The sequence below is a fragment of the Colobus angolensis genome, unplaced genomic scaffold, assembly GCF_000951035.1.
Source record: "Colobus angolensis palliatus isolate OR3802 unplaced genomic scaffold, Cang.pa_1.0 Scaffold28, whole genome shotgun sequence".
Taxonomy (NCBI): Eukaryota; Metazoa; Chordata; class Mammalia; order Primates; family Cercopithecidae; genus Colobus; species Colobus angolensis.
Window position 1 is genome coordinate 8329033 of NW_012116043.1, and position 12719 is coordinate 8341751.

Here is a 12719-nt window from a genome sequence, read left to right on the forward strand (position 1 = left end):
CATGCCTGGCTAATTTTTTGTATTTTTAGTAGAGACGGGGTTTCACCATGTTAGCCAGGATGGTCTGGATCTCCTGACCTCGTGATCTGTCGGCCTCGGCCTCCCAAATTGCTGGGATTACAGGCATGAGCCCCTGCACCCTGCCTACTTCTGACAATTTTATGGTGTGTGATATAGGATATAACATGATGTATGAAGCTCTTTGTAATAATTTTTAATTTTGAAATAGCTGATTCTTTGGGGATCATTTAATACATAATTCCACGGGTTTTAGTGAAAAAAAAAAAGAGAGATCTCAGGGTCGGGCAAGGTGCATCATTCCTGAAATCCCAGCAATTTAGGAGGCCAGGGTGGGAGGATTGCTTGAGCCCAACAGTTTGACATCAGCTTGGGCAAGATGGCAAAACCCCGTCTATACAAAAAGTACAAAAAATTAGCCTGGTGTGGTGGTGTGCACCTGTAGTCCTAGCTACTTGGGAGGCTGAGGCGGGAGGATCACTTCAGCCTGGGAGGTCAAGGCTGCAATGAACTGAGATTGTTCCACTGCACTCTAGCCTGGGCAACAGAGTGAGACTCCTTCTCAAAAAAAGATTTGATGGAGGTGAAAAAAAAAAAAAAAGATTTGATGGAGGTGAATTACTCTACGGATGTTTGTTGGCTAGTTTTCTAGGAAGAGGGAATGGCCAATGCAAAAGCCCCCAAGTTAAGCCTGCTCTGGAACAGCAGCAGAGCATCATCTGGGTGGAAAGCAAATAAGTCAGGAGGAGAACATCTGAGATGATCAGAGTGGGTGTGAGGGGCAGATAGGTAGGGCCTTGTAGGTAGTTTAGATTTTAGGCTTTTACTCTGGAGGAAATGGAAAGTTTTGAGCACATAAGGAGATGAGCTGACTTAGGTTTTTTTTGTTTTTGTTTTTGGTTTCTTTTTGAGACGGAGTGTCTCTTTGTCACGCAGGCTGGAGTGTAATGGTGCGATCTCAGCTCACTGCAGAGCTCACAGCTCCTGAGTTCAAGCAATTCTCCTGTCTCAGCCTCCTGAGCAGCTGGGATTACAGGCGTGTGCCACCCCACCCGGCTAATTTTTGTATTTTTAGTAGAGACGGGATTTCGCCATGTTGGCCAGGCTGGTCTCGAACTCCTGACCTCAGATGATCCACTTGCCTCGTCCTCCCAAAGTGCTGGGAATATAGGCATGAGCTACCGCGCCCGGCCAGATTTTAAAGATCCCTCTGTTTTGGTAGGAGGAAAAACAAACTAGAGAACACAAGAGACCATTCTGTTTCTAAGCATGTGCAATTACGTCTCAGCTCCATCTCATGCCTTTCAGTTTGCCGAGCTCGCCAGGTGGCAGAGGGAACTGGGGACTCCGAATTTGCAGCTCCAGCTCCAGCCCCGCAGGTGGCAGCAGCTCAGAGCAAGCTCCTCCAACGCTAGGCAGCGCCTTCCTTCACGACCTTACTTAAAGGCGGCTTTCCGTTGTTTCGAGTGGCAGCGATATTACCCAATGGTTGCCTGTATTCGTTCAGCTTTGTCGGACGGGCGATGGCTCCAGCCAATAGACAGGAGCGCTATCCACGGTTTCTGATTGGCTATTTTGTTCGCATATAAAATGCGCGCGCGGGCGCTAGGCCCTTCTCTCGCCAGGCGTCCTCGTGGGAGGTTGGTGCGGTAGCCAGATCGACGCCTGGGGCGTCAGCGGGAAGCATGGAGGGGTCTTTGGGGGCTTTTGGGAACATGGAGTCCTATCCTGTTCCGCCTGGGGCCTCGGTGGCGGCTTGCACGCCCCGAGATGGCGGCGGCTGCCCTAGGCAGAGCCGGCGGGCGGTTGCGCGTGTCTTGCTCCTCGTAGGCCCAGGACCGGGGGATGGGTGTCGGGGTGACCAGGCCTGAGCTCCCTATCTCTCCTCAGTGACATCGTCTTTAAACCCTGCGTGGCAATCCCTGACGCACCGCCGTGATGCCCAGGGAAGACAGGGCGACCTGGAAGTCCAACTACTTCCTTAAGATCATCGTAAGTGCAGGGTGGGTCGCCTCTGCCCTCATGTTGCCCCAGCGCAAATAGGGACAGTCAGCTGCTATGTGCTGAGGGTCTGTTCAGTACCGGCTACCGAATTAGGCCATTTTCGGGAAAATCCTGTTTAGTTAACGATTTCCTGAGATAGGTCCCTTCTGTTGTAGATAAACAGGCTCAGGCAAGTTAAGTGGCTCCTAAGATGACAGCATTCATATCCAGGTCTGTCTGGCTTCCAAAAGAGCGCACGTTATACCTTTATTTTGTGTTTTTTTAACCGAGTCTCGAAGTGTTGTCCAGGCTGGAGTGCAGTGGCTTGATCTTGGCTCACTGTAACCTCCGCCTCCCAGGTTCAAGCGATTCTCCTGCTCTAGCCTCCCAAGTAGCTGGGACGACAGGGGCGCGCCACCACACCCAGCTAATTTTTGTGTTTTCAGTAGAGACGGGGATTCACCACGTTGGCCAGGATGGTCTCGATCTCTTGATCTCATGGTCTGCCCGCTTCAGTCTCCCTAAGTGCTAGGATTATAGGTGTGAGCCACTGCGCCCGGCCGCACATTATACTTTTACTGCATCTTTGAGAAGGTCTGAGGCCAGTAATGACTCATTGTAAGGAAGCAAGTTGTTGCATATTTAGGACCTGTCAGTCAAGAAACTTAAGTGTCCAGTGACTTTTGGATGGCCTTTGAGGTGGGTCTTCCTTGCCCAGAAACGCTGACTGTAGCAATTAGGCAGCATTGTAGATCATAGTTTGTATTACATTTTCCCACACTTAAAAGGTTTTCAGACACAAAACTCAAAAGAATTGTACAACAATCCGGATATACACGCCTCGATTCTTTTAACAAGTAATAATGTTGCTCTTTTTGCTTAACATTGTGCTTTGAATGCTGTGAGTCTAGCCCTCTTGACCAGCTTATTTGGAACATTCCTTTTTTTATCCTGACAACCATTTTAGTGAATCGGAAACCTGCCTCATAATTGGGAAAAATAAAAAAAAAAAAACTGAGTAAAAAATTAAAGGAAAAACTCCTTGATCGAATGTAGAAACCTGATTTTCAGCATTCATACCCAGCAAACCAGTCATCCAGTTTGGCAGTGTTACAACGTAGCTCCCACTCTCCCTCTGACTTCAAAAGCTTAGAAGAAAGGGAATGAGATGGAAACAAATTGTGGGGTTCAGTTTCTCCTGGCATTTTTTTCCCTCTTTCTTCCTGTTAAACTTACGCCTCTGGCTTGTTTTTTGTAGCAACTATTGGATGATTATCCGAAATGTTTCATCGTGGGAGCAGACAATGTGGGCTCCAAGCAGATGCAGCAGATCCGCATGTCCCTTCGAGGGAAGGCCGTGGTGCTGATGGGCAAGAACACCATGATGCGCAAGGCCATCCGAGGGCACCTGGAAAACAACCCAGCTCTGGAGAAGTCAGTTCCACAGGCAGTTTTGTCCTCCCTCCCCAGTGCCCGTCTCCCTCTTCCTGGTGCTGAAAGGTGATTGTCTCCCGTAAACTTCTCTTTGCAGACTGCTGCCTCATATCCGGGGGAATGTGGGCTTTGTGTTCACCAAGGAGGACCTCACTGAGATCAGGGACATGTTGCTGGCCAATAAGGTAAGGGGACAATTGAGTTGGCTAAAGAGATTTTGTAGTTGCTCCTTAAAGCAAAATGGACCATTCTCAGGTTGTATGAGTGGAGAGGCTTTTCTCACTGTTTGTTGTCTTTATCAGGTGCCAGCTGCTGCCCGTGCTGGTGCCATTGCTCCATGTGAAGTCACTGTGCCAGCCCAGAACACTGGACTCGGGCCCGAGAAGACCTCCTTTTTCCAGGCTTTAGGTATCACCACTAAAATCTCCAGGGGCACCATTGAAATCCTGGTGAGTGGACCTGGTTTGCCTGTGCTAACCAGGCAAATGGGGGGCTGCTTTTAGTGGCCATGGGTCTGTTGGTTGTCCAGGTGTTCACTGCCCCACTGTTACCTTGTTCAGAGTGATGTGCAGCTGATCAAGACTGGAGACAAAGTGGGAGCCAGCGAAGCCACGCTGCTGAACATGCTCAACATCTCCCCCTTCTCCTTTGGGCTGGTCATCCAGCAGGTGTTCGACAATGGCAGCATCTACAATCCTGAAGTGCTTGACATCACAGAGGAAACTCTGCATTCTCGCTTCCTGGAGGTACATGCTCTCAGCCTTGCCCCCTCTTACTGATGGTTGAGAGCATGACAAGGGTCAGACTGAGTCCCTGTAACCAAGGACTGTGTTTTTATCTGTCTACCTGCCTCATCTGTAAAATGTCAATAGCAACATAAGATTGTTGAAGGAGTTAATGAATTAATGGATGTAAAGTCTTAGAACAGTACTGAGCTGTTATTCTAGGGCCAGGAATAAGACTGTCAAATTTTGCCATCAAAATGCCCTTTAAGAGGCGGAGGTTGCGGTAAGCCGACATGGTGCCACTGCACTCCAGCCTGAGTGACAGAGTGAGATTCTGTCTAAAAAAAAAATGCCCTTTAAATAATGAATAATAGTGATAGAAAATGTTTTTTCTTGGATAAACGATAAATAGAAATTAATGTATATAATTAGATATTATTAGCTACTCTGAGGTAGCTTCATTTACTTGTTGAAAGTTTGACTAGTGAATGAAATTCACATCTGGAAATAGTTGAACATTTTTCGTTCATGGAACTCAATGGGTATGTTAGTCATTTATGCTTTTCACTATGGTGGTGGCTTTGGAAGTAAATGCCATCAATAATGGTATACAGAACACCTGGGTTTGGAATAAGGGCAAAATTCATTTGATGGGTCTGAATTGGTATGAGATGAAGTGGCCTCTCGAGACTGAGCTGCCAACCTGGCAATTATTGTCTGCCAAGGGTTCTCTTTATTAGGCTTTACTTGGACTTCCTTTCCTGTAGGGAATCTCACGTAAAATGAAATCTTCCCTCCCCCAGGGTGTCCGCAATGTTGCCAGTGTCTGTCTGCAGATTGGCTACCCAACTGTTGCATCAGTACCCCATTCTATCATCAACGGGTACAAACGAGTCCTGGCCTTGTCTGTGGAGACGGATTACACCTTCCCACTTGCTGAAAAGGTAAAAGGATCCCACCGGGACCACAGTGGGCCTGACTATGACAAATTAGGGTGACAAATGGTGGCCTAAAGTGCCTTTACAGTTGTATTTTATATAGCAGATAATTTTGTGAGGATATTTGAGAGGTTGGGGGGCAGGGAAGGCGTTTCTCACTTGAGAAATGACGAGAGACCCAAAGGGGGTTAATGGGCAAGAAATGGGCCTTAGGAACACCCCTCACTAGGCCATACCCAAGCTGTCCTGCTTGGGCCACTTCTGACGGGCAAGGCTTCACACTGACTGTGATATTGTTGCTCCTTAAACTCTACCATGGCAGGAGGGTGGGTAGTAGCAGAGTGTGGATGACCATTTTGACCACTTCTCCCTCCCCCCCTTCAGGTCAAGGCCTTCTTGGCTGATCCATCTGCCTTTGTGGCTGCTGCCCCTGTGGCCGCTGCCACCACAGCTGCTCCTGCTGCTGCTGCTGCAGCCCCAGCTAAGGTTGAAGCCAAGGAAGAGTCGGAGGAGTCGGACGAGGATATGGGATTTGGTCTCTTTGACTAATCACCAAAAAGCAACCAACTTAGCCAGCTTTATTTGCAAAACAAGGAAATAAAGGCTTACTTCTTTAAAAGGTCTCTGGACTCTTAATTTTGTATTTTTTTCCCCTTTTTATACAGGGTCTGGCTGTTGCCCAGGCTGGAGTGTGGTGGTGTAACTACAACTCACTGCACCCTCAAACTCTTGGGGTCAAGGGGATCCTCCTCTCTCAGCCTCCCAAGTAGCTGGGAATACAGGCACACACCATGACGCTCAGCTACTAATTTTGTAGAGATGTTGCACAAGCTGGTCTCGTTCCTGGCTTCAAGGAATCCTCCCGCCTCAGCCTCCCAAAGTGCTAGGATTATAGGCTTGAGCCACCGTGTGCCTGGCCCTTAATTTTGAAGCTTTATAGTGCCATATGCTAGAAACCAAAGCCATGGTGAAACTATAGAGCTTTGTATTTAGGTGCTGATGTTTGGGTAACCTCTTTGTATCTAAATGAAGCTACCAGTCAAACATCCTGTATGGTTTTCTAGACACAGTTGTAACTGTATTACACTAGAATTACTATTTCCATGGCCACTGCAGTAGAGTAGGTTTAGTGTCAGCTGAGAGAGGCATGTGGTGGATGCTAGGGCCAGTCCCATAGAGCAGTTTTTCAAACTGGGTGGTGCTCCAACTCATTAGTAGGTGGTGAACAGTTTGTATTTTTGAGACAGTCTCACCCTGTTGCCCAGACTGGGGTGCAGTGGCTTGGTCTTCGCTCACTGCAACCTCTGCCTCCTGGGTTCAAGTGATTCTCCTGCCTCAGCCTCCCAAGAAGCTGGAATTACAGGCAGCTGCCACCATACCTGGCAAATTTTTTTTTTTTTTTTGGTTTTTTTTTTGAGACGGAGTCTCTCACCCAGGCTGGAGCACAATGGCGGTCTCAGCTGTCTGCAACCTCTGCCTCCTGGGTTCAGGCTGTTCTCCCACCTCAGCGTCCCAAGTAGCTAGGACTACAGGCATGTGCCATCACACCTGGCATTTGTATTTTTAGTAGAGACGGGGTTTCACTATGCTGGCCAGGCTGGTCTTGAACTCCTGATCTCGTGATCCGCCTGCCTCGGCCTCCCAAAGTGCTGGGATTACAAGCATGAGCCACTGCACCCGGCCTTTTTTTTTTTTGGTATTTTTTGTAGAGACAGTGTTTCGTCATGTTGACGAGGCTGGTCAGGAAATCCTGACATCAGGTTGATCCACCCACTTCAGCCTACCAAAGTGCTGGGATTACAGGCGTGTGCCACCATGCTTGGCCCCAGTATTTAAAGAGAAAGCATCTGCTGAGAACAGGTGCTTTGTTGTGATTCCTGTATTTCACTTACAGATCTGCCGGAACATGATAGGTTCATTCTAACTAGGTCTGTGTCAAAGGTTTGAAAGTCACTGCTAACAGGGCCGACAACTAAGCTGTGAGGACCCTATTCTCTAAATTGCAGCCACATCTGCAAGTAGCCTCCTGCTCCGTGGACTTCAAAACTCCCAGCCTAGGGCATCCAGCATTTCCCCAGGGCAGGGGCCTCCTTCAGTTCTGAACCTTCCCCGATCTCCTTATCTACCCATGTTTGCTAACCCTGTACAAGTCATCCCTCAACTGAACTACAAACTGAGGACAAAAGACTAGTTCGCTCTTTTACCTAGTTTTTAGTTCCTGCTATCTAGGAAGCAACACTTGTTTTTCTTAAGAATGCAGTCATCACTCAGGAAAGGCCCATGTAAGGCTGGCCCTGCGGGCTGGAAGTGGGTCAGGGGCTGCAAGTCGGGCTCGCAGCGTTACACCGCGGGCTCACCACGTTACAAGCGCTAGTCTCCCACGAGGCGCCTGGGGCTGAAGAGAGGGCCCTGGGGAGGAGGCCTTGTGGCTCCGGCGCAGGCCAACTTCAAGCCCGTGATCCGGCTGCCCGGGCTGCAGCGGCCGCCGTCCCGCCCGGTGGCGCCAAGCCCGGGGCCCTGCCCCAGCTGCCTCCCGGCCTCACCCTGCCGCGTGGGCCTCGCTGTGACCCGGAAGCGCTCCGGAAGCGGTTCCGGAGTCAGCCCCGGCAGGATGGCGGCGGACACGCAGGTGAGGCGGGCGGCTGTGGGGCCAACGGGGCGAGGGACTGGGTGCGGACGGTGGCCGTCGGGTGGGGCCGCTCTAGCTCCTCGGCTTAGGGGCTCTGGGGGTGGTGGCTGTGGAGGGCGTAGTCTTGGGGCCGTCTCAGGCCGGACTCTCACGGCTGCGGGCTTGGCCCGGCCGGGGCGGCGCAGGCAGACGGCTTGAGGAGTCCGGGGCTCCCGCCACGACTTCGGCAGCTGGAGCTCGGCGGGGCCTTTGCCCGACCCCGGAGTTGCAAAAGTTCACTTTACCGAGCCTCTACTTCTCTCCAAACCCCTCCGGCTGTGAGCCCCGGGCCAACGCCAAGTCTTCGTTAAACTTTGTATTCGGCAGATGTTCTTTGAGTGTAGACTTTGGATTCATACAGATCTGGGCTTGAGTTCCTGCTCGTCGATTTCTGTGACATGCAAAACAAGTGACTTAACCCCACCAAGTCTGCCTTTTCATTTATAAAATGAGGTTAAAACAATACTTACCTTAAAAGGTTGTTGTGAAGGTTCAGTGAGATAAAATAGGGCTTGATATATGTTGGTTGTTATCAGATGCAGGGTTAGTGAAAAGAACTGTGTCCTGCCCAGGAAGAGTCTTGTCACCCTTGAGTGTTACCTGTGGGTACTTTGTAATTCAGGAAGGACTTGGGAAAACCTTTTCCTCCACCCAGTTGTGGTTATGTTTAAAGTGAAAAGACATCGTTATGGGGCAGGGGAAAAACAGGTGTGTAAAGGACAGCTGGGCTGATTTGGGGTCTCCAGGGTGATGGGATTGATTTTTATGAGTAGGCCCAGAAAATGACCACTTAACTTGAACATTCAAAAAGACATTTATTGAGACTCTGGTATGCAGGTGGCTGATGTTCAAATTATGTTGTACTGAATCCTAGAAAGAAAAGCTTAGTATGAGCGGGTTAGGGGAATACATGCTGAATGTTTAACATTGATACTCACTTGAGGAAGAATCTTCTCTAGAGCTGCAATGTCCAGTATGGCAGCCACGTGGCTACTTAAGTTTGTTAAAATTAAATGAAATTTAAAAAATTCAGTTTTTGGCTGGGCGTGGTGGCTCACCCTGTAATCCCAGCACTTTTGGAGGCCGAGGTGGGTGAATCACTTGAGGTCAGGAGTTTGAGACCAGCCTGACCAACATGACAAAACCCTGTCTCTACTAAAAATGCAAAAATTAACTGGGTGTGGTGGTGCATGTCTGTAATTCCAGCTACTGAGGAGGCTGAGGCATGAGAATCACTTGAACCGAGAGACAGAGTTTGCAGTAAGCCGAGATTGCGCCACTGCGCTCCAGCCTGAGCAACAAGAGCGGGACTCTGTCTCAAAAAAAAAAAAAAAAAAATTTAGTTCTTCACTTGTACCAGCCACATTTCAGGGCACAGTTAGCTGCATGTGGCCAGTGGCTACTGCATTGGGTGATGCATGATAATATTTCTGTATTTTATAATTTTTGTATTTTTAGTAGAGGGGGTTTCTCCATGTTGGCCAGGCTGGTCTCGATCTCCTGACCTCAGGTGATCCTCCCACCTTGACCTCCCGAAGTGCTGGGATTACAGGCGAGTCACCGTACCCGGCCTGAGATTATTTTATTTTGTTTTTTTGAGACGGAACTCCTCTCTAGGCTGGAGTGCAATGGCACAATCTCAACTCACTGCAACCTCCGCCTCCCAGGTTCAAACAATTCTCCTGCCTCAGCTTCCCAAGTAGCTGGGATTACAGGCATGCGCCACCACGCCTGGCTAATTTTTGTAGTTTTTGTAGAGACAGGGTTTCACCATGTTGGGTGGGCTGGTCTCAAAGTTCTGACCTCAAGCAATCCACCTGCCTCGGCCTCCCAAAGTGCTGGGATTACAGGCGTGAGCCACTGTGCCTGGCGTTGTCTTCAGTATTCTAAAGGAAAATGATTTCAACCTAGAATTCTGTATTTGGCCAGAACATTTTCATACTTGCAAGGAGTTTACAAAATGGAGGATGTGCTTCACCTAAACACAAGAAAGTACATGTTCAGGGTGATAAACTGTGCCCCAGCTGTAGAGGATCACATGCCTAAGTGGGACAGGTCAGAAAACTGGGAGAGATTTCCTTAGGAAGGTGGAATTTGATGGAATACCTGATCTGACTAAATGTACTGAGATTTAGACAAATGGCAAAAAGCTTGGGGTTTAATTATTTATAAGAACAGATAAAAAAAAAGTCAAACTGAAGCATGGTGGGAAAGGGTAATTATTAACACCAGGGGCATAAAAAAGCAAGGAAGAATAAGAATTTATTAAATGGATGTTGAATGCCCTTTACATATTATGTAATCACTGACTACTTACCTAGCCTATATTATGAAACTGGGGATTTCCACTGGGGAAATGGGGAGAGTGTGTGATGGAGTCAGAGCAGGAAAGGGAGCTGTGGTGGAATGGCAGCAAAACTGAAAAACCAAGAAGCACGCGCAAGTTACCTCCATAGTTAGAGATACTTAGATATATGGAGGTAACTACCCAAATACCCACCAGATCAACCTAAGGGTTGTCCATGGAGAGTGAGGGCAAGGGACTGGTTTTTATGGCAGACTTCTCCGAACTTTTTGGTTTTGACTCTATGTGCATCTATGACTATAAAAACAAAATACTTTTTTTTTTTTTTTTTGAGACGGAGTCTTGCTCTGTTCACCCAGGCTGGGGTGCAGTGGTGTGATCTTGGCTCACTGAAACCTCCGCCTCCCGGGTTCACGCCATTCTCCTGCCTCAGCCTCTTGAGTAGCTGGGACTACAGGTGCCCGCCACCACGCCTGGCTAATTTTTTGTATTTTTAGTAGAGATGAGGTTTCACCGTGTTAGCCAGGATAGTCTCAATCTCTTGACCTCATGATCTGCCCACCTCAGCCTCCCAAAGTGCTGGGATTACAAACGTGAGCCACCACACCCAGCCAAAAACAAAAGACATTTTAAAGTTAAAACAATACATCATTTACGTAGAAGACAGTTTTGGACGTTGCCAATAGAATTATGGCAGGGATTTAAGCATGAAAAACTCAGCATTGTTTCATTTCTGCGTGTACACTTGCCTCTTATGCTACTGATAAGGCCTGCCTGTGAAATACCCTCAAAAGAAAAAGATGATGACCCCACTTTGTTAAGTTACATGAGCCTTATCATGCCCTGCTCTACGGCTTGTGAATCCACAACCTGCCCACTTGGTAGCTTGTAGAGTATTGCCCAGGAGCAGATTTTCAGGGATGTTTGCAAACTGCCCCCAGTCACTGGGTCTTATGCTTATGTCCCTACGCTGGGGACTGCATCTGTGGTAACTCAATGACTGTCGAAAGCTAAAGATTTGTTAGCATCAGTGTATAGACCTGTTTGGTTTCAAGGTTAGTTTCAAAAACGCAGGTGCTATGGCTCTCAACTCCACTCTGAACAGTGACTTCCTCTAACCGTCTCTCTTGGAGATGGTTGCTTCATTGCCTATAAAGTGGGGATACTGATGCCTCCCTTGCAGGCTTATTGGTAGTAGTAGCCAACTTTATGCTTGGGATGAGAGTAGACGCCCCTTATACACAATCTCATTTAATCTCCGTAACAGTCATATGAGGTAACTGCTATTGTCCGCATCTTGTAGATGAAAAAATTAAAGATAGGGGGAGTGACATTATTTGACTAAGTTTCCACAGCTAGTAAAAGGCAGAGCTGGGATCCAATCTCCTAACCTTTCACGTTTTAGCCAGTGTGCTTATCCTCTGCCAGTGAATTGCCAGGATGCTGACATTCCCATTATGGGGAGGTTAAAGTGAGATAATGTAAAGGGAACATGCTTGGCTTTACTAGGCCCTTGCTAGATTTTGGGTAGTTCTGAAGGCATATTTTCTGTTCAGAGGTCTTTGCCTTTCCTCTTATTGCCCAAGTTTAAGTAAGGTATATTGAGTTGTTGACTAGTTGAATTAAAGCAGTACATCTCAAGTGGGAGTGATTTTGCCTCCCAGGAGACATTTGACAGTGTCACGACTGGGGCGGGTTGGGGAGGTGGGCTGCTACTGACATTGAGTGGGTAGAGACCTGGAATGCTACTAAAAACACGGCCCCCCACAACAAGAATTACCCGGCCCAAAATGTCTGAGTGGGGAGGTTGAGAAACCCCAGGTTAGAGAGATCCCTGAATTCTACACCCACCCCTCAACACAAACATTGTTTTATAGTCTGACTGGTGAAATTTTCTCTGTCACTTGGCCTTCACAGGTTTCCGAGACACTAAAGCGTTTTGCAGGGAAGGTGACAACAGCCAGTGTAAAGGAACGGAGAGAAATCCTCAGTGAACTTGGGAAGTGTGTTGCTGGAAAAGGTATTTATTTGTCATCCATGTACCCTCGACAATATTCTTTTTTTTCTTTTTTTTGAGAGAGAGTCTCGCACTGTCACCCTGGCTGAAGTGCAGTGGCATGATCTCAGCTCACTGCAACCTCCACCTCCTGGGTTCAAGCGATTCTCCTGCCCTCAGCCTCCCGAGTAGCTGGGATTACAGGTGCCCACCACCACCCCTGGCTAATTTTTCTATTTTTAGTAGAGATGGGATTTCACTTATGTTGGCCAGGCTGGTCTCGAATGACAGTGTTCCATATAAAAAATAAATTGCGTGGGTTTTTTTTTTCTTTTCTTCTTCTTTTCGAGACAGAGTCTCATGATGTTGCCCAGGCTGGAGTGCAGTGGCATGCTCTCGGCTCACTACAACCTCCACCTAGCTGGTTCAGGTGATTCTCATGCTTCACCCTCCCCAGTAGCTGGGATTACAGGTGTGCACCACCACACCCAGCTAATTTTCGTATTTTTAATAGAGATGGGGTTTCACCATGTTGGCCAGGCTGGTCCTGAACTACTTCTTTTTTTTTTTTTTTTGAGACGGAGTCTCGCTCTGTCGCCCGGGCTGGAGTGCAGTGGCCGGATCTCAGCTCACTGCAAGCTCCGCCTCCCGG

At 48.2% G+C, this 12719-nt stretch overlaps 2 protein-coding genes across 4 annotated transcripts in view; both read left to right on the plus strand.

Annotated features, from left to right (window-relative positions):
• Positions 1 to 1529: 1529 nt before the first annotated feature.
• RPLP0 (ribosomal protein, large, P0) lies at positions 1530 to 5717 on the plus strand. 3 transcript variants are annotated; one of them, XM_011948567.1, is made up of 8 exons: positions 1530 to 1658; positions 1849 to 2010; positions 3260 to 3435; positions 3533 to 3620; positions 3738 to 3884; positions 3996 to 4181; positions 4964 to 5104; positions 5483 to 5717. In XM_011948567.1, the coding sequence occupies exons 2-8, from the start codon at positions 1957 to 1959 to the stop codon at positions 5645 to 5647; spliced, it is 957 nt and encodes a 318-aa protein (XP_011803957.1). In that variant the 5' UTR covers positions 1530 to 1658; positions 1849 to 1956; the 3' UTR covers positions 5648 to 5717. The 3 variants fall into 3 exon arrangements, with proteins under 3 accessions (XP_011803957.1, XP_011803956.1, XP_011803959.1); XM_011948566.1 differs by having other exon boundaries at positions 1909 to 2010; XM_011948569.1 differs by lacking the exon at positions 3996 to 4181 and having other exon boundaries at positions 1909 to 2010.
• Positions 5718 to 7692: 1975 nt separating this feature from the next.
• GCN1L1 (GCN1 general control of amino-acid synthesis 1-like 1 (yeast)) overlaps positions 7693 to 12719 on the plus strand; it is a 75122-nt gene continuing 70095 nt past the window's right edge. Inside the window, exons 1-2 of the mRNA XM_011948601.1 lie at positions 7693 to 7727; positions 11989 to 12091. Coding sequence (XP_011803991.1) covers positions 7710 to 7727; positions 11989 to 12091 — 121 coding nt within the window. The 5' untranslated portion in view covers positions 7693 to 7709. The remainder of the gene's footprint in view (positions 7728 to 11988; positions 12092 to 12719) is intronic.

Excerpts from the sequence above, each read along its gene's own strand:
- RPLP0 (XM_011948567.1), top strand. The coding sequence starts at position 1,957 with ATGCCCAGGGAAGACAGGGCGACCTGGAAGTCCAACTACTTCCTTAAG. Across the intron at positions 3,621-3,737 it reads ACATGTTGCTGGCCAATAAG|GTGCCAGCTGCTGCCCGTGC; the intron begins GTAAGGGGACAA and ends TGTCTTTATCAG. Across the intron at positions 4,182-4,963 it reads TGCATTCTCGCTTCCTGGAG|GGTGTCCGCAATGTTGCCAG; the intron begins GTACATGCTCTC and ends TCCCTCCCCCAG.